General features: G+C 41.0%; 1 protein-coding gene across 5 annotated transcripts; it reads right to left on the bottom strand.

The window, feature by feature from the left end:
- Positions 1-3592: 3592 nt before the first annotated feature.
- arfip2b (ADP-ribosylation factor interacting protein 2b) lies at positions 3593-26330 on the bottom strand. Of its 5 annotated transcripts, none has more exons than XM_083783478.1 (9): positions 25951-26330; positions 21019-21129; positions 16242-16298; positions 13588-13696; positions 10309-10424; positions 9471-9692; positions 8317-8474; positions 7778-7952; positions 3593-7395 (listed from the first exon to the last, which is right to left on the bottom strand). In XM_083783478.1, exons 2-9 carry the CDS (start codon positions 21115-21117, stop codon positions 7240-7242), a joined length of 1092 nt encoding a protein of 363 aa, XP_083639604.1. In that variant the 5' UTR covers positions 21118-21129; positions 25951-26330; the 3' UTR covers positions 3593-7239. The 5 variants fall into 5 exon arrangements, with proteins under 5 accessions (XP_083639604.1, XP_083639605.1, XP_083639607.1 ...); XM_083783479.1 differs by having other exon boundaries at positions 16266-16298; XM_083783481.1 differs by lacking the exon at positions 16242-16298.
- Positions 26331-27214: the final 884 nt, after the last annotated feature.

Raw genomic sequence — 27214 nt, 5'->3', positions numbered from 1 at the left:
GAGCCTCTTACACAGCCCACTGACAGCTCCCTGCTAATACAGGAAATAGTCATTACAGTAATAATAAAATGACTCAAATAGAAGACTTGTTGACTTTCTTCTGACTCACATCATTTGAGGTAAGTTAAAAGATCATTTGAATGTATTTGAATATGGAATAAGATACCGGTAGAAGTCAAACTTAATTTCTGTCTGACAGTGTTTGGCATAAAGTTAAAGTACTCCTCTCTCTGCTGCTGTAACTCCTTTGGGTGGGCTGTGAATCGTAGAGTGAAGCCCCATGCTCTATGCTTACTCATGCTCCCCTGTGAGAGAAAGTGTAGTGGCACTACAAATGGTAAATGGTGTATTTATTTATTTTTAAAATAATTATCCCACGATTTTGTAACCCATTTTTCACCCCTGTGTCAATTATCTAATGTGATCCTGGGTTCTACACACCCTCCGCCAACCTAGTCCCCAAATATGGGGGACATGGGTGTCCAAGTTGCTCTTTTACACCTGACAGGGGGGAGTTTCCCTGGTTGGACGTAGCGCGTGGAAGGAACACGTTATTCCAACCAGTTCCTTTCCCCTCCATCAGGCGCCCGGGCTGGCCAGGCGGAGGCAGTTTAGAGACCAGGATTACTGCATGTTTTTTGTGAGGGTACCTAGTACCTACCTACCCTAGGGGACAAGGGGAGAACATGCAAACTCCACACAGAAAGGCCCTTTCGCCAACCAAGCCTCGGGTATGGGCACTGATGACGCGGAGGAGGAAACACGCCTCCAGCACCCACAGAATCCTGAGCGGGAATCGAACCCAGGACCTTCTAGCTGTGAGGAGACAGCACTACCAACTGTGCCACCGTGCATTTATATAGTGCCAAAGAGCTTTACAATGTGCATTACTCTGTTTAACTTTAGCACCGGTTGAAAAACATGGCCATGTTTTTGACAAAAAAGATAGAAATGCAGCTTAAAGCTGTAATCCAGGCCTGGGCCACGGGCGTGGTGGTCCGAGCACCCTAGGCTGCAATGCCAGCCTGACAGCGTTTCATGGGTTCGAATCCCGACGACCTTTGCTGCGTGTCTCTCCTAATCTCCATAAAAGCCCAAAAATAATTAATAAAATATTACTTTGAGTATAACTAGCAATGTATAACTACAATATAACGAGCACATCTGCAGTGGTTGAGGTGGTCTACCTACTCTTCTATTGAGATATTCAGACCCTGTGTTGGGTAGGACACGGACACAAGTAGTACAGTACTGCCTAAAGCTCATAAGCACAACATCCCCCTGGACAAGCTGGGGATTGCCATCGAAATTAGGCATTTCATACGGGAGACCCAGGTTTGAATCCTAGGTGGGAGAAAAGTTATGCTGTATACAAATTGCAGTTTCTCTCATACAGGAAAGTATGAGAGAAGAAAGGATTAAATGTTGCAGCCTTCCGGCCCATTACCTCTTGAATTGTTTCAGGAAGATCGTAAGATTCATACTCTTCTTGGAGGAAAGAATTGACACCTAGAGAGAGAGAGAGAGAGAGAGAGAGAGAAACTGCTGATTATTACAGCAGGTCCAAAACCGTTCAAACAAACAAGCAAACACCGGAGACACCTCAGAGTTCAGCATGACATCTAGCATTGACTATGGGGGAGCAACATATCAGGTGTTGTTTAATTTATGACTGAACAAATCTTTGACCACTTCCTCAATGATGAACAGGTTTCTATGAGAACTTCAACTCCTGGTGGTTAGGGTTAGGTGGTTGAAGCTAGCCAATTACCTGTGTCTGATGAGAAGGCAAGCCCTTGCGACCCAGACTGTGGGAGTGCTGTTGTGGGGCCGATTTCTTCTCAGCAAAGCTGAACAGCTCCTCCATAATGTTGGTGTCAAGCACAAGATTCTTGTGCGACCGCTCGCACGTCCACACATTCAACTTCCCTATGACGCTCTGGTGGGGGATGGCATCCCAGTTCACCTTCTTCATGGAATGGCGCTGGGTACCCCGAATAATTCCAGGTGGTTCCAGGAGTGGAGGTGGTGGGGGAGGTGGAGGAGGTGGTGGAGGAGCACAGGGTGTAAAGATGTTGCAGGGTGGGGAAGGTGAAGCATGCTGATCCAACACCTCCTGTGCGTTTGGATGAGAACGGATGTCCAGGGGAGGGGGAAATGCAATTGTTCCTTTCATCAACATCACTGTCACAGAACTCAGACCTGAGGGAACATAAGACAAAGTTTAACCATGGCCATTTTACAACCGCATACGAGCCACCTGACACACTGGTCACACATTCAAAGCCAAATATAATCTACAGTACCTTTTTTAAAGCTCCAACAGACAATGTTATAGCACCTTTCGGAACCTTTTTGTATTTGGGATGTCATCCCAAATACAAAAAGGTATACAGCCTACAGGGTTCTGTAACAAGAGGCTAACAATGTTACAGCATTTTCAGTACCAACAATCAATGGCAATTGTGTTTAGAACATGTCGTTATGATTACAACTTTGCATTAAAAAAGTGAAAGCTTATTGATTACTTTTTTTTCAAGTCCAGAAGCCATGTTCTTAGGATAGAAGCCATCTAGCCAATATATTCAAAGTGGATCTACAACATCCATCATTAATATTGATCAAGTTACAAACCACATTAAATAGTCTAAATTATGCTATATCCAATATCCTACTGTTTTTATTCATAACCCTAGTTCCTGGCACTCTTCCCTGGTGTCCTGCTGCTGCTAAATGCTGCTGCTTGCAGGCCCAGCATGTTTACTAATCTCTCAAAAGTCAAAATAGATATTCATTAAATCATAACATTGGAAAAAGAGTACTGGTATTTTAACAGCCAATCAAGTAAACATGACTATTTCAACTGACAACGTGCAAGAGTAGAACATCGAGGCTATATTCATCAAACATTTTCATGCAAATATAAACAGTGTTCAGCATGATGTTCAAAATAGATTTGAGATTCAGCCAACATCAAATGTTTTCATCCCTACCGACAAGGTATAAAATGTAGCCGACCACAGAATCCAGCATAGAGGAGTAAACCACAGGATGTAATGTCAATAAACTACTGCAGCTGAGCTGAGGAGTGAGTCAGTGAGGAGGACGCCCCATTTTGATATTGCCTCCCATCTTTGACGTGCTACCGTGTACGCCCACACGCGCACACGGGCTCCGTCAGGCATCCATAGAGCCTAGCCCTAGGCCCTTGGAACTTGGAAGCGGTTCCACTGTCCAGCCAGGTGGTCCGACCTCAGGTAGACATGATGGGGAGTTGGTAACCAAATGTACAATTATGTAGGCCTATCAGCCTGTGTATCTTCTACGGTAACTCGAACTCGAACAAACCGGGTAACAAAAAAGGCAGTAGGTCTAGTCGTCATTACCGCAACAGGTAATCTTCTCAGATATTATGACGCAAGCAAGGCAAACAGCGACATCCAGCGGCAGCGCCAGAAGCTCACAATGCACACAAATTACTATAGGCCTACTAATGATAAACACATTGAAAACGAGTTAATACTGTAGATTAGAAGAAAGAAGGAAAAAAGAACAGCACCAAAACAGAGCGATTGAAAAATGTGTAGTTTAATTCCCTTGGGAAGAGGGGCCACGTCTGAGTGAGGAATGAAGGCAAAATATCACTCAATATCATCCACATACTTTTACAGCAGGTACAATCATCCATACCATACAATAAACCATTGCACCTTAGAACACATTGATTGTTCACAAATGAAATCTCACTGCATAACCCTCATCTCCATCTGCAACAATCTCATCTAATAGTTGAACAGTGACTTCATTCATGCCACACCTCACTTCCCTAGTTGGTGAATAAATATATTTAGCTTCTACAAAGTACATAGATGCGGGCAAATTGGCAGGACAGGGTCACACTAGGTTCATATTGCTGTGCAGAAGTCAAAAGGATAATAACACCAACAGGTGCACAAACATCAAACGACTGCGTACTGAACAGAAGATCAGTAATAAACCATGCTTACTTTGCACGATTCAGAGGAATGCACACTTCACAATTTGAGAGACGAGACCCCGAAGAAGTCATTGGGTCCAATTTGACATTTGCATGGGTTTGAAAAAAATAATCTCTTAAAAAAATATTCACAACCGTATAAGAGCCGTGCTATTGAGCCTATTGATCTTGCTGTGGCCAGATTCAAGATTTAGATACCTGGAAGCATGGAGTTATGCCACTATGTGCGAGCTGGCACGTACAAAGGCCAAGCTTAAGGGTCACACATAGGTAACAAATGGAGTAGACCAACACCTACTACACATTGTCTCATTGACTACCATGCAAATACACAAGAGACAAGCCATTTGGAGGACTAACCTGTGTAACTCACGTAGATCTCTCACTTTATTACTTTTTTTTTTATTGGGGTTTTTAAAGTGGTTTAATAATGCAACATGGTATTCAAAATGAAACATCCTTCATACAGGCTAGTGCATTTTATGTCATAGACATAGAGCATCAGCACATAATATGCACCAGTTACAGAATACCCTTTGTATCCATTCAAAACCATTAGAACAGCTACATAATTATCAAACTTATGGATTAGATAAAGGGGGCTGATTTCATAAGTTGACCCATCTCGAGTTGTCAGTATTGCAGTTTGCTGATACCAAGACATTAAGATGAACACATTTTAATTCATAAATATATAGTCATGTAGCTATTTGAAAAAAATAAATACAAAAATCATACAATCTCAACATCATGCTCCTAGGTTGCGGTAAACCGAATTTTCATTGCCATCTATTGAAGATTGTAGCCATTCTGTGTTCATACCATGAAAATGTTTTACTGGTAGTTAAAAAGGGATAGTTCACCCCCCTCCCCCCAAAATAATCTAGCGATTACTCCCAACATGGAGACTTGAATTCATGGATACTTATTTGTTTCTGACGCTTTTCTAAGCCAATCAAATGATGACCAGCTCCCGATATACCCTATGGAGACTATGGAAACTGCTGGTCATCAAATTATTGGCTTAGAAATGTGTCAAGAACAGAAGATATCCATGAATTCAAGTTTCTATGGGAGAGTAATCGATTGGGGCGAAATCTAACTCGTTTTTCTAATAAAAAATGTCTTCTGCTTCTACTTGTTCTGTAAAGCGACTTTGGGTACCCAGAAAAGCGCTATATAAATCGTATATATTATGATGTACAGGTTTCTTGTCTACAAATATTACTGGGAGTGTGCGCATTGAGGGGGCAACCCACTTCGACTGAAACACTCACAGGTTTGTCAGCTAGAAAAGTGGTTCCCAACCTTCTTTCATTGGAGCCCCCCCGGGCCCCCCCCTTCTTACATCATGATCTGACACAAGCTGAGACCCTGAGGCACAGGTTAAAAAAACAACAACCATGTTAACCACTTGAGCCCAATATACACGATTAATCGTAGCTGATCTATGAGCTCACAGTCAGTGTATTGCAATGCGATGAATTGTGAGCTTGTAGATCTATTTTTGAAAATCTTGAAAAATGAATGCTAACCTGTGACCCTGTGCTATGCTAAAGTTATGATTTTGTGCAACATTTTGGAACCACTTCCAAACAGACAAAGCCCCAGGTTGGAAAACACTGAGCTAGAACAGCAGAGTGTGAGAGGTGAAGATTACTGGCGTCGATATCCTGATCCCTCTGATTTTCTCAAAATTACCAATCAACAGTTAAATCATTGGGATTTGTCATATGATTATAGATAAACTAGTACGAAGAATGCAAACCAAAATGTATATTGGTACAGTTTGGGTGTTTAAGGTTCTACAGTAATTTCAAGTGTATTCAAAATAAATGTATATTGCAAACATAATTTGCATCCTTCGGATTAAAAAATAAAAAACACTAAAAGTAACAAATTGCGCATTTCCAAACAAGTAGATAGTCCTTGAAAACAAATAAATACCGCTACTCAAAATTGCGACCCTTCAAGTTGGTGAGAGCATGACTTAGTGAATCCTTCATTTGACTCTAGTTAACTTGTTATCTATCACACCGTCTTCAGCCTTCAGTGACACTGAATCCTTGAGTGTACTCACTCATTCACACAGAAGGGATAGCTTTTCTACTCTCAGGCAAAATTACACTTTGTCAAATTAACAAGCACATCAATTGTGATAAACCAGATCCAACCACATCTCGGTTCGTAGATCTTTGTACTTGAAAGCCGACTGACCAAGTGGCTTATATTAGCTGTGTTGTCACAGCCAGAAGATGCCTTTCAGAATCATCTGGTCAAAAGTCTCTCTAGGGAAAATGACCCAAATCAGTACATGTCATCATGTACCATTTAAAGTCAAATATTTCTGAGTTTACAGGTTACAATTTCAAATCTGTAGTGCAGACAATAGTGTTTTTTATACTTGTACTCCAAATGCCTGTGGACACCGCCTTTTCTTATGCACATATAAACTAGAAGTGATTTGATTACCGTAGCAAATATAAAGAGAACAGTCAAAAGTAAAGAAAATAACTAGGCTAAACACAACAATGTTTTGTGTTCCTAACTACAAACAATCATATATTTATCTCAAAGTGAAAGTACATAATTTGGAATGTACATTGATTTGAAACATCTGAACATTCCACTTCCAGTGTACCATACAAATCCTCTTTTTGTTTTTAAAACGGATGGCCACATGTTTATTCAACACATATTGGAGTGCATTGCTGTGGACCACCTTGCCTCGACGTAAGCAAAGGTCTGGAAGAGATTTGATGTGGTTGTCATCCATGTTTGAGGGTCTTTTTCCATCTGTCAAAACCAGCCACACTATTTAAATGGTATAATTTGTACCATTCTCTGTCTTCTCATGTTCGGATGGTGCGAGGTAGAGTCTTATCTCTGCAAACAGGGTAGCACTCAGGGTGTGCAGTAGTAGCAATCATATTGTCTAAGCAACAAACAACAAAGAAAGGAGTGGTGTGGCAAGCGGAACAAAGTCACTAGGGGTACAAACTGCAGGAAGATTATTTTTAAGTGAAGACAGGGGTGGAGTGCAAGAGGCACTAGAAGCACCCTGATCAATCATTGAGTGTTATACAGACCGCTGATCTCTCCTGCTGCCTTGATCCTACTCACTGAAATATCCTTTCATCCATCCATCGTTCTAATAGTTTGCACATATCCGTTTGTCATTGACACTTTTCCCTCTGTAGTGTTCCTCTGGATAAAAGGATGGTAGAGAAGTAGATGTCCCCTCACTGTTCCTCTAACCAGGATGGCTTGTCGGCTCCCGGAGGCTTCAATATGATGTTGAATTGCTTCAGTGTCTGCTCCAGCTGTTGCTGGTTGCCAGCAAAATATGCAGAGATGGCGTTGTGGAAGAGGAGGAGTTGTTTGTGCATCACCTTTACCTGTGTCACAGCGATAGGAAGAGAGTGAGAGATGGTGGTTTCATGGTTATAGGCCTCTAGACCTACTAAATGTCCTAACATTACTATATATAATTTACTTGACACATGAAGTTCATATATGAGGTTGTGTTAACATTTTACTGCCGACCAGAATGTCCAGCATGATTACAACTTTCCAAACAAATATAGATAGATTGTAAATTTTCAATACAAATACTGAACATGGGAAATGTCTTTAAAAGAAAATGCATTATCCTTAGGGAGATGGTCCCACACACAATGTGTGGGACAATGTAAGGGCATGATTTTACGGTAGTTCAGAGAAAATATGACACACAAAACACCCAACTGATGAATATGGTGGCCTGCTCCACTCACTGACCTTGTTCTCTTCCAGGAACTTGAGTTTAATGGTGACGTCCGAGCGCAGACGTTCATACTTGTCCTTTTGAAGCTGGTATTGTTCCTGGGCGGCATCTATGCGGGCCATGGCCACCGCATCTCTGGGGCCCAGGCTCAGCTCCTCCAGGTCACACCGGTAGGCATCAAACTCAAGTCTGTTCAACAGAGGGTTTTGACCATTACATTTCTTAGCTGCACTTTAGGGCTCTAATCAGTCGTCCAATAGGTCAGACAAGAGGTACATCCACTACATTGGTCCCAAACAACATAACTCTGAAACCACTAGCTGTCATGGAATCTGCTGTGCATGTTCATGCTCCCCAGATGATGAACCCTAATGATATTGGTGACCCAAAGGTGTTTCCTCTAGTACATACATGGGCAACTGTCAGCCTCCTGAATTTGAAATACACAATAAACGTGCTTCATCAACAGGCAGAAAGTAATTTATCTTATTGGTCAATTGTTTCACTACTAAAGCAAAACTTATCAGAGACCAGGTAACGCTAGTGTCCTCACCTTGCATTCTCGTACATCTTGATGGTCATCAAGGTGTCCTCCATGGTTTTGTTGACCAGCGTATTGATGCTGGACACAAAGAAGTTGATGGCACCCAGTAGAGTCTCCCCATTCTTACATAGCAACTTCTGAGTCTCTGCGTTGTAGCCAAACTCATCCTGGGATGCAATCAAAACATTTAGTCACTCACTAGGCTATTAGGAGGGTTTGTTCAGCACGTCAATAAATACCTGCACTCTCAAGAACAACTGAGCATATTTATTATTTTGTTCTAAGAGAAGGGTTTGTTCAACCTAGCAATATAATTCAGTGACTGACAGACAGAGAGACAAGACAGAGATCCCACAAGGGAAATTGATGTCACAGCATTAAACACAGTACCGATATACAGCTAAAAAATACACCCATCTAATAGGCGGGCTGGCAGTGTTTCCTTACTTAGATTATTTCAAATATGATGCTTTTTCTTGTAAGGTCCCGTAGATATTAACCTTCCTGTAATACACCAAGAGTGTAAATAAGTGGTATTGTACCGATATTTAAATTCTGGTCTGGCTTTCTGCACTTGGACTAATAGGGATTTGCAAAAATGACTTAAGGGGCAGTGTTCACCAGTGTCTTCCCGGCTGAAAAACCAAGGTTCTCACCTAAAAACGCTTCCAACACCGAGTTGAAAATATTTAAACTTTCAGCAAGTAGATTAAAACATCAGACATGAACACAGTGTGGAATAGACACTCAGCACCTCATTGTGATATACCCACTTATTCAATATACTGTATTCCGTATAGTGGATTGATACTGGATATGGGATGAGGAGTGTGTGGACATCTCACATGGGAGACCTGTTCGTAGCTACAGCTGGGGCAGAGACATGGCACAGGGGGTAGATGTGGATGGCATCTACACAAGAATGCTACCAATGCCATATACATTTTGGGGTGGTTTCATGGAGAACCACAGGTGTGTTACACTTCCATTCATTGACGTGGTGTTTATTTGAGTGTGTGATGTGGGATAAGGTTTCTTGTTTGATTGTTCTTCTAATGTGGATATTGAAGTTAATATTAATGTTTTATTAATTAATTTCTTAATTTTGTGTCACTGTCTCTCTCTTTCTTTGAAACAATCAAGATAGACTTTAGAGGCCTTACCCGCAGTTCTGGAGACTTCTGACTGAGATCAGCGAAGGTGTCGCCCAGGGCGTGCTGCGTCTGCACCATGCTGTAGAAGTGGTTGGTCAGTGCTCTGGCCAGTTGGAGTAGGTTCTCATACTTCTTTTTGGTGTCCCTCAGGACCTCGATCTGAGCTTCCAGCTCCAGGTCCACGGTCCGCGAGCCGCGGCCAAAGCGCTCCGAGAGCATCTGCTTCGTACACTGACGGCAGACAGCACAGGTCAGAAACCAAGTAGTATACAACATCCGCTTCAGGAACCTGAGTTGCAGGTCTTTCCCATTAACTTACTATCTCTCTACTGTTTTTGTCAAACTGCTCTTTCTATGATTAAAAATCACACCCGTGTGAAGTGAGGGGCACTCTTATCAATCATCATACATCATCATGGCGTAGCATGTCTTTTTGCTCATTCATTGTCAATGGGAATTTTATTTTGTGTAGGACGAAAATAGCCGATTTGCTCAGACACATGACGTAAAGTCTTCATTCATTGTCAGTGGGAATTTAATGTTTGTGTAAGACGGAAATCTACACTAATAGCTGAATATAGGAGGGGCTAGCGCCCCTCAAAAAAGAAACTACTTGTTGGCCTGCCCTACTGCATCAAATCAAAGCATGAGTGTGTTGTGAATTAATTAATGCTGGGCTAACAAGTTGGTGGGAATGATTAAATCAAGCAGCCCAATTACAGAACCAGAACCCATGCAAGTCTTTACATTTTGTGATGTTTTTGTATTGTATGAACGTACAGAGAAACCTATTGAGTCAAGTTCCTCCTTGTATACATACATATAAAACCATCCACCAGCAACATACCTTGTAGGTGTTGAGGCCCCATTTCTTTACATACTCCAGTTTCTCTACAGCCACGCCTCGTGAGGCCTCCTCTGCTGTTATTGATGAGCTGCTGCTACTGTGGTGCATACTGGACCCTGACAAAGGAAAGAGAGACATCCCTATTTTTGGCATGTCATTATAGGTGAAAATGCTTAAAAAAAAAGTGTAGGCCTATTTGGTTTTAATCGTGTCACACACATGCAACTTATATACGTAACTAGTAATAAGTAATAATAGTATAAGTAATATAAGTAACTGACCAGGAAAACCAACTAAAGACATCAACTACAAGATCTAGGCAGCGTTACCATTTAGATAATTTCTGACAGACATCTTCTAGAATCTAGCCCATGCCCATCACTACTAGAATTCAAATTACAGCATAGTGACAACATGCACAACAAGTGAGTGTGGTTTGAGTGGAAACATGAAAGGGAAATATGATTGAGTGGAAATAGGACAAGAAAAGTAGTGAAAGTAAGTGATCAAATTTAAACTTTATATAGATGTAGTGGCACCTTCTCCCCAACATATAGTTATAATGCTAATCCTGTTAGCATGGCAACATCTAGAATCTACTGAGGTTTGGAGCAATGCTCGAGCTTATGGACAACTTCTACCCCTTCAGCTTCTACATGTACCTCTCTCTACCCGAGTGGGTAGAGAGGTCTGGAAACCCAACAGTGGCCAGTTCAACCCTTGTCCCTGTGCTAGACACAAGCCCCTAACAGCTCATCTCGGCAGCCATTTACGGGATGAAGCCGTTCAAAGTAAATTTCCCTCCCACGGGGGCCGGAAAACACTCCCTTTACCTTTGCCTTCATGTGACTGGCTGGCTATGTGGCGGGTGAGAGAGCCGCTTTGAGGAGCGCTACCTCGCCTGGCCTTCATACGCAGGTCTGTGGTGGGTGTGTGGGTGGGTGGGGAGGGATCAAGGGTGAAGGGGTAAGGGTTGGTATGGGTGGTATAGGGTGGGGCATGTGAATGCCATAGGTTTTGGTCAAATGCATTTTTTTTATAATGGCGGTTGAGTTATAAAATGCATAGAAATAACACAATATGTCATCGTATTGATGTATTGTAGATTAACAAAGTAAAAGTTTGGATCAGGAGGAACATTTTATGGAATGCCAAGGGAAAGATAAGAGGAGGATGCCAGAGGAAGTATTCATGGGTAGGAGGGAATGATGACAAATGGAAGACAAAGATTGGCATGAAAAAAAGACAAAGATACAATGTTTAGTGAGAATGCAGACAAAGACAGAGACCGTGTGGCACTGGGTAATGTTCAATTGCTTTGACAAGGCACACATGCTATGTTAAATGTTGTGATGGCTGAATGAAAATCTCCCTCCTGTCATTAAAGACACTAAAGAATAACAAGAGAAAATGCTTAGCAGATGGCAGACATTAAAGTCCTATTAAAAAAAAATATTCAGCTGAGATCCGGCCCAATAAAGTCTCCATTCATATACATGCCCCTGTTCCAGTATCAAAATATTTTCTCTCTGCACCAGAGATCACTCTGGTGAGTCATTCTAGTCTTAAATAAACCTCCTCCCAAAAACAAAACAAGAAAAGCAAAGACAGATTATAAACAGCAGCTCCCAGGTCCCAAGAAAACCCAACCTATGAGCAGAGGAATAATATGGAAAAGAAAGGATTAAGTGTTAGAAAACATCCAAGGAAAAGACAAAGTGGACAGGGAGCTCCCATCACCTGGAAAAAGAGTAAGGACCGATTAATATGGAAAAGGGATAGAGGTGGAAGCTTCCCAGTGATTCTCACTCAGACTCCAAAATACACATTCAGAACAGAGCCAGAGGAACGAGAGGATTTATGAAGTGTTGTATTCCAAAATGACATATCTCCCATTTGAAAAACAAGTGACACCTACTCTGTCATCTGATGGAACATACTGCCATCAATACATCTCATAGTCTATTCACAGCTCCAGTCATATATCGTACACAAGCACAGACCATTCTACCATTTACAGTAGGTCGTTTATGTTTATATTTTGTGCGCTTTTCGATTTCCCCCCGAGCCATTAATATGTTACTGAACATAGTTGAATAACTGAATCAATGTTGGCTAAACATTATTGTGCACTTAAGATGTCATGAACGTTATTATGAATTAAATCAATATTTCCTCCAGGGACCATTTATTATTAGACATTTTAAATCAATCCGTCTTTTGAATGCAATAATGCTACAACAACATAATCTTGACAAAATAATTAAATAAGCAAGTTTCAGGTCTCTGCAAATGTTATAATCAAATAATTGTACAAGGCATTTGTACTCTTAATATTTGTTGTTTGTACAGCCCTGTAATGTAACCAATAGAGCATTTAACCACTTAAACAGTAAACACTTTAAACACGCCTTTAACTCGAGTTCGGCAGAGGTCTACAGATCTAGTATACTAGATCTGCTATGTTCACCCAATGTTCGCCACAGGCTAGGGACGCTAGGGTCCTGCTGGTAAAAAAATAAATAAATCTGACTCTAGCCTGAAATCCATTCTGTTTAGAGTCCTCCCTTGCTGCATGTATGCTTTGGAAAATAGTGAGCAGTAATGTCAAGTATACAAAGAATCATAGTCAAAGGGCTACACATGCCAGAACTCTTCCATGGTCATTTAACCTTTTCAACTATATGACACTTTCTGTCGACTGGAGTCTATATCTTACTAATATTGAGAAACGTTGTTCTATATTGGATTATGTGGCTTTTTGGAAAGGATCTCTTCATGCGGAGGTAAGGTAATCATGACAAGAGAAAATGAAGTGCCACCTATTCCTGTTACTGTGATCCTTTTCTGAAACTCAGGATTGTAGCGCACACCAGGGCCTGACGGAGAACAAAAAGACATAGAAATGCATAAGGTTAGTAGTTAGTTAGTAAAGAGCGTGATTGTCTACCCGTCAGAGAGGCATGAGAGAGCAATGTGGAGGCTAAAAAATTAAATAAAAAGTGTATACATTTAGAAGAAAATGCAGAATGCAGATTGACAGTTGCTGTCTGGTCGCCAAGTGGAGGCTACGGTGTTGTCAGGTAGTTGAGAGGCTGTCCAACAGTTTCCGTTGATGTAAGAAATTTGTCATCGTCACATATTGTCATAAAATAAATATAATAAAATAATAAATCACACCATAACTAGAGGCGGTAGCAGGAGGAATCAAAAAAGGCAGAGAACAGCATGATAAGACATTTAAAGCAAAAAAAGACAGCGGGTGAGAGAGACCTATACCTTTGATGGAGCTGGTGGGGATAATGCCCTCTGCTGTTCCACCGTAACCCCCCGACACAATGCTTGTCTCGTTGAGATTAGGACCTGATACCATCACCTGCTGCAGGTCCTGGAAGGTCAAGCAAACGCAGGGAAAGATGGGAAATAAAAGAGAGATGGGGGAGGGGACATATAGACACAAGACTGAGAGGGTTAGTCAAAGACAACAAGCAAGCAGGTTTATTGAGACTGAGATAACTAGTTTTAGAGGTTATCCACTAGAGGGAGACAAACTATTACATTAGAAAGGTTAGAGTTAGAAATTACACCATTCTACACCGTTTGGTTCCAAAAGTTTGAACATTAGACACTGGCGGCAATGTTGGATTTGACCTCTCACGATCCTTAGAGGTCAAAAGTCACTTCACTCCACATAAGAATTATGCCATTTGCAAAAACTATACTAGAAGTTTCATGCTTTTTTCATATAATGCACAATTATAATACTGGCAATACTGCACACATCTTTAGGTCACTAACTCTATAACGCATATGTAGAAATATTCTCCGGAACATGGGAAATTATCCCACCACTAGCCAGTCAATGTTTAACCTGACTAATCTACTTTGTTGAGCCCTCTTCAACACGGCACTGTCAGGGAACAGGCAGACTAGTATAGGCATCTACAGCCCACCATGTTTGGAAGACAGAGCCAAATGTGCTTTACTTACTTTACAAGCTTTCTACTGTCAGAGTCAGATCATACATTTGTTTTGGAGCTCACATTTTTCATTTTAGCTACGTATCTGTGTAGCTCATTTTAGCTACGTATATGTGTACTGCAGTGCGGTAGCAAACTCAGACTGTGACTTGAAAGCCGAACTAAAGCGAAAATATTCACTGTCGTGTCAAGTTAGTCCTTAGCAGGGCATATGGTGTGACAGTTCCTGACAAACCGTTTAAGCTAGCTAGCTGTGTTGGTTCTTAAAATGTGTCAAGAAGAAACTCTGGTGTTAACACGAGACTCACCAAGAAGGGGAAATAGGATGTCTATTTCCTGTTTATAAACAAACAAATGGACAAAGCCTCCCTTGAGTTTATAAAGGAGGGGTCCAGCATCAAAAATGTGTTGAAGATAAATATTCAATAAACACTCCTCCGGATGTTAAATAAAGTAAGTTTTGGATTTTTATATATTGTGGCCACCTTAAGTAAAGGAGGGTCCAAAATATATTTGTTTGCAATGTTTTGTATTATTTTAAAGGACCTATAACATAAAATTCAACTTTTTCCATTTCTTTTGTGTTTTTGGGGCTCCCATATGTGTTTTCTATCCCCACAAATAACCACTTTTGAACAATCAGGCTTTCATATCATATCAGGTGCTTTAATGGAAATTGCTCTCAGAAACAGCTCGACTGATTTTGGCCTCATCGTGATGTCATCAATGTCACCCTACTTTGTATAATTCCTCCTCTTCTTCAGTCTTCAGTTCCAAATTTGCATTTCCACTTCCAAAATGTCCACCATTGTTGATTTTCCAAGCTGGCATGGAATGGAAACAAGCCTGGTTTTATCTAGCATCAGTATTATAATGACTAAAATATTAAATAAGCTGCATATCAGCACCCCCACCACCTCAGGACATTGTGGTACTGCATCTAAAACTGATTTCAAAGTCCAGAAAGAAATGACAAGGCCTGGTTATATCAGAGTGGTGATTGAGGCTCAAACCATTAGAAATAACTTTGAGGGACATAGACCATATGATTATTAAATATTAAAAGCAGTTTTAAAATGCATGTTATTTGCGCTTTAAGTTAAATGTCTTTATTGTACTACTATTATTGATGTCACACACAAAGTGAAGAGAGAGGAGTGTGGCTAAGACTAACGTTCCTCTAATACAATTATCCTGGTCATAATAACATAACATAACATGGGAGTTAGACCTGAGAGCATTAGTATGCAGAATTCACTAACTACTTTCTCCACACAACCCAAAGCTATGTTAGACAAGACAGTGTACTACAGAGCACACCAACATCACATTTGTTATTCATACACCAGCATGTCCTGTCATCAAACAAAGACAAATTAATCATACACACGCATACACAATACACAGAAATGTTCATTCCGGTACAAATGTTAAACCACCGTTGTGAATTAAACCAAAACAAAGATGAATGCTTGAGACTAGGTGCCTTTTGTTAGGGAGAATGAGGCTGCGAGATGTCTCTTAAAAACAAGGAATTCAACATTAGTGTAAAGAGAGAACATGATAAGCTATTTTTCCCATTGTGTTTGAGAGACACGCTGCAGCTATTGGCTACTTTGACTAGTTAGTAGCTAGGATTCAAGGAAACAGGGGGTACCCAGTTCAGTCTGCACAATGGTTTGTAATATCCAGGAGTTTTACATGTTAATCACATGAACCCCAGTGTCCCTATATGGCATTTGGTGGGAAATGGAGCTGGCCTAGTATAGAGCCCTGAGGAATACTGCATACCGGTCAACTAAGTATATATGGCTTAAGTGGTTGTTTGAATACAAGCTCATTATAATCATAGAATGTCAAACCATTGAGCAAAACCGAACGATAAACATTAAAACGTGTGTGCGCACGCACGGACACACACACACACCACGCACACACACGCTGCCTGCTCACCCTGCCGTCTCTGGAGAGTCCTACCTTCTGATCTAAGCTCCACTGAAGCTTTGCAGCCTGTGTGGATTGATTGACACACAACGATTGACAAACAAAAGACAAACGGAGGGGAAAGGGGGGAGGAAAAAAGGAGAAATGAAATCAAGAACAAAATGAATAACTGAAAAATCATCCAAAACGGGACAGAAGACAGATGGAATATCATGAGGGGAATCAGCACTGCTGTCAACAGAGAGCAGTGTGATGTGTGATGATGTCAGAGCAGTGGTGTCACACCACAAGTGTCGACATATGGTGCGTTCACAGTCAGATGAAACGATGCAAAGGTGCACTGCGAGTTGATTTGGAGCAGCTACATGCATCATTGCGTCTTTGCAACGTCATGTCGCTGGCATCCATTGACAATGAATGGTAGACTGCATCGTTTAATCTCCCTGCGTTAACGCGACATTAATTTAGGCATGGACTCGGGGTGAGCTGAAGACCACAGGAACATATCCTGCTTTTAATTTCACAGTGCCAACCCTGTGAACATGGTTTACATCCGTGCATAACGACAGGACAGTTTGTATTGATGCCCTTTAGAGGTTTAAAATGATCACAACAGGCCATTACTCTAGTAAGATAATAATCAACCCCATTTCAAAACAGCAAGGCATTAATTGTTTGTACTGTTGCGTAGTTGCCCTGTAACCCTCAATTTAACTACGACATTACACATTTGAAAACCTACATTACTACACACATTTTCTATATTGTGTTATAAATGAAGTTAAAAAAAAAAGGTTTAGTTATAATTCCTTTCAATAACAAGCCTACCATCTTTTGATTATGTGATGTCAAATCGTAATAATCGCTTCATGAAAATCCCTGGCCTGACTTGGAGCTTGGCTGTTCATGCATTGTCTTTCCTGCTAGGACGTCCCAATCGTCTTGAATGCAACCAATGACACTCAAATGTAACTTTGGTCTTTCTTGCATGCTCAATGTTTGACTTCTTTTTTCAGTGTTAATGTCATCATCACATCACTTACTGAAAATACACTGATAATGAAATTTGCAGACATGAACAGTGAACACGAAATAAACAACTTACTGACCCCCCCCCCCCCACACACACACACACACACACACACACACACACCTTCTTGCTTAGATCGATCTCTTATCTTGCACCAAAACGGGATTGGCATTATTAGACTCCAAAATCTGGAGCTCTACTCTTCAACCCCTTATACAGTAGCTACATGTGAATGCAGCAACACAGAACGTCATCAGCCTATTTAATCTCCCATGACAAAAAACAAATACCAAGAATCTTCTAATCCTGCCTGTGCATTGTGATTCATCATTGGTCTTTGTAGGCCTGCACAGTGAAATAGTCTCAAGTTAAAGGACAACTTTAGTTTTTTTTTCAACCAAGGTTCATGTTTTAGGTTGTTATTAGAGAAACTAAAAGGTGAGTGTTCATTTTCTTTCATTTGCTGCTTTCTTTCGTTTTAGGGATTTTAGCAGTTTTTGACAGGGGGGCGGGGGCATTCGAGCATGGGGCTAAATATGTATTTTTTTACAAATTGTTATGGCGATTTATTATTTTATTATTTACTATAGTCCTACTAGACCCCAAGAAATTACATCTGGCCACAAAAGATCACAGGATCTATTGAATGTGACAAACTGACATATTGAGCCTATACACACACACAGTATAAGCCTTCCCCCAGTAGGCTACCTTCACATTCAGTAGATCCTGTGATCTTCTGTGGCCAGATGTAATTTCCTGAAGTTTATTAGGACTATAGTAAACCATAAAAAAAGAAATCACCATAAAATTGTGTAAAAGAATACATATTTAGCCCCATGCTCGAATGCCCCCGCCCCCCTGTCAAAAACAGCTAAAATCCCTAAAACGAAAGAAAGCAGCAAATGAAAAAAGATTAACACTCATATTTTACATTCTCTAATAAGAAACTAAAACATGAACCTTGGTTGAAAAAACTAAAGTTGTCCTTTAACCACTCTCAACTGAATGCTTCTTTCTAGTGTCTGTTCTGGCACTAAAGACATCGCCAGCACTTACAAATCTTTGTGTCTTTGTGTGCAGTCTTTGGGTCATCAATATGTCCATACACAGACAAATGTGTCCGTGGAAAGGACTTGCCCTTGTACTACGTGGCAAATTCTAGATTTGCTATCTTACATTGCTATGCAGGTCAAGCTTTCGCCACCTAAGAGCTGTCCATGTTATTTTGCATGGCTGTGTTGTTGAACATATACACGGCTTAACGTCGGGAAAGTTACACGACTGACCCACCCAGGTGAAGCAATAATACTAATGACCCTAGTCTTACCGTGCAACATGAAAACTCCTGTCGGGTGGTCGTTAAAAGTTGATTTCTCCCTCTGTCATTTCCTCGTATTTAAATAATGTCGAGTGCATAGCCTACTGCACGCCTGGTTGACTAGATATAGAAGACTCTTGCTAGTGAAATGATCCATTATTTATATGGAGAAGTCCTGCCATTTAACATGCATCTCTATGGGGGAGGAGGACAGCTTGCCCGGTCTCCTCGCTGCTAACGTGCGTTAGCCCTTCGGCTTTGCTGCAGGTAACACCTCTCTGTCACACTTTATGTCTCGATCCAAATAAAGCAGAATGTATCAGGATAATCTAACAAAAAAAAAAAAAAAGTGTAAAGGGACGCTCTTATCGTCATACATCACATTCCATGCACAGCCAATCAAATAATCACAAATGTCATTCCAGCCAATCACTTTTGGGTTTGGCGTCTTCAATTTTCTGCCCTCACTTTTTATCCTCAATATGTACTCAGCCAATCAAATCATCGCTAAGGGGTGATCAGCCGATCAGTGTTCACAAAGCTGGGCATAGGAGCACCCCTCAAAAAAAGGGAATAATGTGAGAAGACAGTAAGACACAATAGCTGTGTGTGTGTGTGTGTGTGTGTGTGTGTGTGTGTGTGTGTGTGTGTGTGTGTGTGTGTGTGAGAGAGAGACACGGTGTACAGAAGCTGCCTATCAGTGCGATCTGAGGGGACTAAAGCCCAAGGACAAAGCATGGCCAGCTGCAGATTAATTGCAGAGTTACTATGACAACTGGTTAATATCCAGTACTACACAGTGCAGCTCAACGCGCCTTGTTCATGATGAATACATTAAAAAGGAGATATCCGCTTCAAATGGCTGATATGAAAGGTTGAAGACTTACTTTACTCAAGCACTGCGGGCACTCAAGCCTGGAGAGAGCATAGGATTTTTCCATTTACAACTCAGGTGCAGCACATAGTTTGGTTAGCAAATAACATGTTTAACTGCCACTGCTTGCTCCAGGATCTGGAGCCATTGATAAACGAGACTCTGTTTGCCGAACAAGGTGTGCCTTAGGCCATGCCAATACTTGAAACCTGTTCCAGAAACTCCCATTACTCCTCAACTAATTTGTTTGCAGAAACGTACTGTTCAGTGTTCACATCCACATAGTCAAACAAAGCATACGGCAAAAGTTACCCTCAATTACAGTATAGTTGTATTACCTTAAAGTGTCCATAATCTCATTTCAATATTCAAAAACAGTGACTTCTTCTGGATTTGAGACAAAGTACCCAGGGGTTTCTATTTATCGAGCACACCAGCACACGTATCTCTGTAACCCTGAAAAGCCACGTCAACAGTTCCCAGAAGCTGTGTTTCCCAGGGCGACCAAAGCACTCCAGCAGGTGATGTCCCCGTTGTCCCAGTGGGATGTGTTTTTTTAAGAGGTACATAGCTCAGCCATACTAGGCAGCCTGACAAGTATACTGTTGGTGTGTGCATAATTGAGTGAGCCAAATAACCAGTTGGTTAATCGGTTATTGTTTTGTGTTTGTGTGTGCGACTGTGCGTGTATTATTTGAGTTTTGCACAAAGACACACAGTACGGCAGATATACTAGTACTTGTAGATTGTAACAGAAAACCTATAATTTAATCACAAAGGACTAATTTACCCACATTTGGCTATATTGGGTTCCAAATAGGAGATGTTCTATAGCAGACTCACAACCACAAACTGGTGGTGGGTGTTAATTTGAGACCCTGATTGATGCATTTTAATCTCATCGGTCGAGGGGCGGTAAAAGGTCATGAAAACCCCTAACCGTATATGCATGTCATGACCTACCAACACATTTTTTACTACTGTTACAGCATATCCAAATCACTATAATAAAATTATGATTTACATTACGTAAACTGAAAATACAATGAAAACTAACACCAAAAAGGAAAAACTATTTGCCAATTGAGCAATAAAATTTGTAAATAAACAGAAATACTTTTGATACAAATCCAGTCCACTGGTCTATACATCTCAAGAGTCTGCACAGTGGAATAGAATTTGCTACCAGTCAGTTTATGTTTCGACCAACACAACATCAACTCCTGTAAACTTTGGATGTATCTTACATGATGTGCACCTCTCCTTTATCCCGCATACACACTATACACAGTACACATTCAAGTACTATTCAATAAAAGACAAGGTGGTCACCAAGTAGCAGCATACTTTAACCTATTTAACCTGTAACTAATATATCTTTATCCGGGAACACCTTTTGGGGTTGTTATTGTAGCAACATTTTTGGTATTTTTTGAATAAAGTAAAGTTTTTCATAAATCTTAGGTGAGGATGTAGAAGGCGTATTTAGAACCGGCCTCAGGTCTAAGTGGATTAAGAGAAAGAACAGAAGCCATTTGTTAGAGCTTAAACCGCAACCCACCTGTTCCAGGCTGTCGTCCTCCGGTAGAATCCCTGTGTCTCCATTACTATTGATGGGAATCTCCATGGTGGCTGCTTTGCTCATGATACTGTCTGTCATTCTGCACTGTGTCTGAGCGACAGGACAGAGGGAGAGAGAGAGAGACAAAACAGAAAAGGTGAGAGAGCGAAACGAAAGCAAGAGAGAGAGGGATAAACAATGAGGCCTCGATTCTGTCATAAAGAGCCCGAGACCCTCAAAGACCCGAGAGCCCGGAGGGTGCAAGCCAAACAACCGAGCTATCAGGCGGATGAGAATATAATTGGCACAAACAAGTACAGAGGTGGCATTTCAAAGAGCGTGGCTAGCACTCAGCCTGCGAACACCACCTATCAAAGCCTTGCGCACTGGAGCCGCCAGTACAATGAGCTGTCTTGTTCAAGTGGCCACTCCATTTTACAACTCCATTAGCGGTATAACTTTACCGCCTGCGGTAGTAGCCCGAGTGAGGTTTCAATGAAACACTGCTGTGGTAACAACACTGTATCCATCATTCTAGTAGCTTGTGTCCATTCAGTCGGCCACATAGTTACATTAATTATGAACGTGTGTTGTGTGTGCAACTGTGCATTACGTAAAAATAGATTTAGCTGAGAAAATGCTGGATGTGCAATTTGGGGAGCTAATTTTAGCTCAGCTGTGACAGCTGACAGCATATTCGCCCATACAAAAGCACAGATTGCGTGTGTCTCAGTGTCGAGCAAGGCCATAAAATAATGCATGGACAGTTCGAGGTTCAACAGAGGGGAGAGAGAGAGAGACTTATCAGGGCGTTCATATAGCAGGATGTATGTTAAATAGGTAAATGTCGTCACACCTAGATAAACCCCAGTACATATAGGCCAATGCAAACACGCAAAGCACACAGCCTGTTAAATTAAGCAGTTAAGGATGGTGGTTATTGGTGAAGGGGATAGATAGCAAACCACACCCGAGATGCACCCCACTATTCATACAGTTGATTGTGTTTAGGCCTATGCTGTATATTATGAAGGTGTTTTTGTTATGCTGTCGAGTGTCGACAACTCTCCTTGCTAGCTCTGGCCTGTCTAAAAAGACTGAGATTGAGAGCTGGTAAATTTAGATTTTGCAAAATGTAATGCATTGCCCATGATTGCCAGGTAGAAGACAGTTGTCCTTTCTGCCTTAACAAACAAAAAAAGAAATAATTTTTTTGGCAGGCAAAGCAATATACTGGATTAGGATTTAAGAATCCTCCAGTAATAATGAAAAGGGGTTTGAGTTAGTTGGACTACTCCTCGGCTGTAGAAAATACTAAAGTTTCAAGCTGTCCTCTAATTAAGATATACAGTTGGTTAGGTTGACAGGTTGAGCCGAATGTAATACGTCCTTGTGGCTCTCTTTGCACTCTCCAGTTGAGCTTGGGGGAAAGTTTAGCCAAGGTGAAATAGCAACCTCTTGGTTCTAACTGCCTGGGAGTTATGAGTCACTTCATAGTTTGGGTCTTTGGGAGGACACCATCAAGAGGAAAATTCCTGCTTCCTTAAGACGGCTGACCCAGCTTGGATGGTTCTACGGCAGATGAATACTGGGTCACTGCTGGTCATAAATGATACAATGATTTCTATGTTCCATACTAGACTGTTCTCGGACTAAAGCACAGACAGATGTATGGTTATTGGTTACTATTCAAGATAGTAGGAAAGTTGGAAAGCAGACTACAGTATAACGCAGATTCAGGGAACAAAACTAAATTTCAATCATTTCTAAAAATAGAACAAAACCAACGGTCGTCACACAGTGCATACTATGGCCTCAATAATGCCTCGCCTTAGCAAACTAATACACCAACTGAGAGTCTTATGAAGGGTAGGAACATTTGCCAAAATTGCCATTGTTGATTTTTCTATCATTTTACCTTACAGTGAGGTACAGTAGATTAACAGGATGTTAAAAGTTGGCTACATAAAACTGTAGATATACAGTATGTTATGCGACTGCTACGGTAATAGCGAGCCATTGACACTTAAGGTTGCCACCTGCCGCTGGCAGGTAAATAAAACTTTGGGGCAGGTAGAGTTTGCTGTCAGGTTGCCCGACCAGGCAAGTGCTCATTTGAGAAGGGGGATGCAACCGCCTGTAAACACAACAAGATATCTATCTAAACACCTGTCCTGAACGTGGCCAATCCAGGGGCTCTGTCTTCGGTCTGTGGAATGTAAATAAGATAAGGTAAATAAGGTAAATAAGGTTCTGTTTTCAGGTAAATAAGGTAAATAAGGTTCTGTTTTCACTGTCGCTACACTTACAATAGTGTGAAGTGAACCCATAGTCATATTCATAGCTATGTAGGTATTTGGCATACAAGATGAGGTATGACATATTTTATAACACAGCCCCAGAAAGTAAAAAAAAAACATTTAAATAAAAAGTAAAAAATAAATTGAACAATTAGAATTAGTATTTGCCCGACAGGCAAGTGCCTGAAACCTTATTGTCAACTGTCAACCCCCGTCATAATAATAATATTAACCTATTAAGAGATCAAGATGTTTAAAAGGAAAATTCCCTGAAAAACAGCTGATCTACAAGCTCACAATGCTTCACACATTGTGAATAAGTATAAAGTATAAGTAATTATGTAAGATTTGAGGTATGAGTAATGTTGACCTGCATTTGTTATGCTTGCCTAGCTGGCTGAGAGGGCTTTCCATCTCAGATATGCATTTGCGCCAGGCCCATGTCTATTTCTATAAAATGTCTCCAGTGACTTTTCCAGTGACTGTTTTCCCTGGCCCGCAGGAATATTTATGTTAGCCTTAAAAATTATAACAGAGCCATCTCAGAAGGCATGAATTTCAAACTGAAAACACACTCATGCGAGACTTTATCTAGCTTGAGGCCCAACAGCCCTGAACTTTCCTTTAATATCAGTAACTGAAGAAATGTAACGCTGACTAATGCCATTAACTGGCAATGTCGAGCACATTGAAATGTGGTGTGATAAAAAAAAAAACGCTATATTATGATTCATCGATATGAATCCCAGTAAAGGTGACCCATTTCTCCTGCTTTTTAGCTGGATAGACAGGGAAAATACATTTTAGGGTTGCGAATGGGGATACCATTACCAATTTCAATCAGGAGAGAGTACTTTACTCATATAAGTATATTAATACATTATAGTATATAAATAGATTAATGTACTTAATGGGTTAGATTTAGTTTTGTTGTTAAATATTACTAATATATTATTTTTATCTACTTGATTGGGTTTTAGACTATAGTGTTATTCTATTTGAATGAATGGGTTCTATCTCCCGAAATTGGTGACTCTGGTCTGGGAGACCTCTGCTACTGAAAAAAACAACTGTAGCAATATCAGACTCTAGAATTTAAGCTTAAAAACTTGTAGTTTAATCAATTCAAAACACATCACTTGCAGCACCTCCCTTTGAATACTACGTTTATGGTTTAGGTCAGGTTAGCATGGCCCAAATCTAGGCTATTTTAGTAGAGACTATAACAGCATCTCAGTAACAGTATCTGCTGAAACTAAGGTCAGAATAAATACTTGACTCTTTAAAATCTCATCTCAATTAACTCGAGGAACATTTTGTCTGCTGGTTTGAGATGAGAAACACATGAGTCGGTGGAACGGTTAACTAATCTGAAGTAGCAATAGAGGGTATGCGCAGGCAAGTGAATGGCACATCGAGTGGAAAATAGAGTGCCAAAGCAACATGCAAAGTGAGTTTGACATTGTTTGACGTTGTTTAATGCAATCAAATAGGACTTTTCTGTTTGGATGTATGTTGGATGTACTGAGTTTTTTGCCACTCAGTAGACGTTCCTGCATAACTTCCGGGTTTGATGATGATGTCACACGCATACCTACATGTACTGTAGTTGGTGTCTCAACTTGATTTAACTCTTGATGAGAGTGCATTATCATTACCATTTATTCAGCACATGTGATCCTATAGATACTACACGTGTCTCCTACTACATTATGTGTGGAAACTTACAATGAAAGCTTCTAGTCATAAAAATGTTTTTGTTGGATCCTTAAAGACCAGGTTCCGTGCAAGTATACATGACTGAACGCAACAGTACTTTGGAACATAGTATACTTACTTAATTAGTGTAGTAGAATTTAATGTGAAAAAGTTACTCTAGACCATAAGATCAAGAAAAATGTTTAAAAAGATTTTGTTTTCTCTGAATGAGAAACCAATGGTGTCCCCATGACAACTGACCCAAGAATGCTCAGTTGGTCAAAGGGCATCAGATAAAGACCAAGGCCCTGGAAAATACCACCCTAATTAGCACAATGTACACATTTGACTGAATAACACAGTGATCTATTGTGTGATAACTTAAATTACAGCTCTGAGAGGCGGCCTCTTGAACTATGGACCAGAGCTAGTTCAACCCTAAACTAACTAAATGAAACTATATGGAAATCATTGGCATATAAACATACTAATAATACTAAAATCATATCGCCCATCAAAATACAATTTGCCACACTGCCTAGCCCTCCAGTTATACATACAGTAAATGCAAGCAGGGAACAGGTGCAGCGCAGAACAGGTGGATCCTTTCTGGCAGGTAAATTACTAACGTCATGGAGAGTGGGGAGGAGGATTTGTCGGGCCTTCGCTGTACGACCTAGCGATGGTTTCGCCATGTCCCTGATTATTAGAGCCGTACACAACATACAGTAGGCCTGCTTCCAATGCAATGTGGGTTGACTTGGAACCACCAATATTGCACGACTTCATTTCCAGCGTCAAAATGTGCCAACACCTCACCGCGAAACATTGGTCATATGGTGCCGTTTTGAATCAGAGGAGCCATGTCAGGACAACATATCAATATCAATCATTCTATACAAACATGGTTAAGTGGTCTCACTCAGACTCTTACCGGGATATTCTTATTTCTTGCGCTTGAAGCTCTTGGTAAAAAAGCCCCTTCCTCGTAGGCAGGCAGGCAGGCTAGCGGGCAAGCTAATAACAAGCTACCGTCACTCAGCGGCAGTGCATCCCAGCGAATGAGCCGACTGACTGACTGGTGCTGTCTCTTTTGTCAGTCCAAAACAATCCACCGACGATGCAGTAGAATACTTCAGAATGCGGGTTTAAGAATACCGGTAAGTCAATGGCATTCTCGGTTACAAAACAAGACTACGCAGAGCACTGTTTTATCACCAGCTATCTTGGAAATAAATAATCCTCTAGCTCTCTCCTCATCGTCGCCGCGGCCGAAGGCTGGAACGCTGCACGGAACTGACGACATTTTGGTGGGTTCTCTTCCAACGTTTGATTTCAAGCACGATCACGTCACCAGTCTTCCCGCAGTAGCTTCGGAAATCGTTGTTTCAATTTACTGCTCGGTGATCTGATCCGGTCTAGAGCCCGCAATTTGTGCAAACACATACATACATCCACGCATTGTTTCCGTATCCTCTGTACGCCCACACCGGATCAGCAACCTTGAAAGACCCGTTAGCTCGGCTCATAGGCTGCACGGTGATTGGTTGACAACGCCAAAGCGAGGGACCAAATTATTGTGTAAATACAGTACATTTGTAATTGAGCTATTGGTGCCATTGCCAATAATCAGAGGGGGGAGATCTCGAAATGTATAGCAATGAACTCCAACATGAAGCAACTCTATTTTTGATAAAAACTTATTTTATTTAGCTATGAGTTTATAGGCGTACAGACAGTCAACAATAATTATGTCAGAGAATTTCTATAAATATTCTCAATATTGACTAAACTAAAATGTACGCTGTAGTTCATTGTAGCAGCCGACCTGTTTTTCGTTCAGAGCATTATGACTGCAGAGTGCAGATGATAATCGGGGGAAAAGTGTCCCCTTGTGGTTGGAACTTGGAACTATTCACTGTCAAATTGCAACACAGGCGGCAGAGAGGCTTAACTGGTTTTGGCATTTCCTTCTCTTTTGTGGCTGTAGCACCCATGGGTTGTTTTTACATTTGGCCAGTAAGTGTCGCTATTAACCTACATTTTAGAGAGTGACACAAGAGCCAAGAGGTGCAAAGATGGAAAGACAGACAGAAAGATAGCAGGCTACCCCATAATGCATCCAATTAGTAGAGGGCACTTGGTAAATCTGGACACCAAAACAGAGTTGGCACCAGGTCAGGAATAGCATGGGCAAC

The sequence above is a fragment of the Protomyctophum parallelum genome (genome assembly GCF_964188405.1).
Source record: "Protomyctophum parallelum genome assembly, chromosome: 1".
NCBI lineage: Eukaryota > Metazoa > Chordata > Actinopteri > Myctophiformes > Myctophidae > Protomyctophum > Protomyctophum parallelum.
This window is presented reverse-complemented; position numbering and strand designations above follow the sequence as displayed.

Coding starts and splice junctions, on each gene's coding strand:
- arfip2b (XM_083783478.1), bottom strand. CDS start 21,117: ATGACAGACAGTATCATGAGCAAAGCAGCCACCATGGAGATTCCCATC. Junction 16,299..21,018: donor AGGACGACAGCCTGGAACAG/GTGGGTTGCGGT, acceptor CAATCCACACAG/GCTGCAAAGCTTCAGTGGAG. Junction 9,693..10,308: donor GGGGCCTCAACACCTACAAG/GTATGTTGCTGG, acceptor GTCTGCCGTCAG/TGTACGAAGCAGATGCTCTC.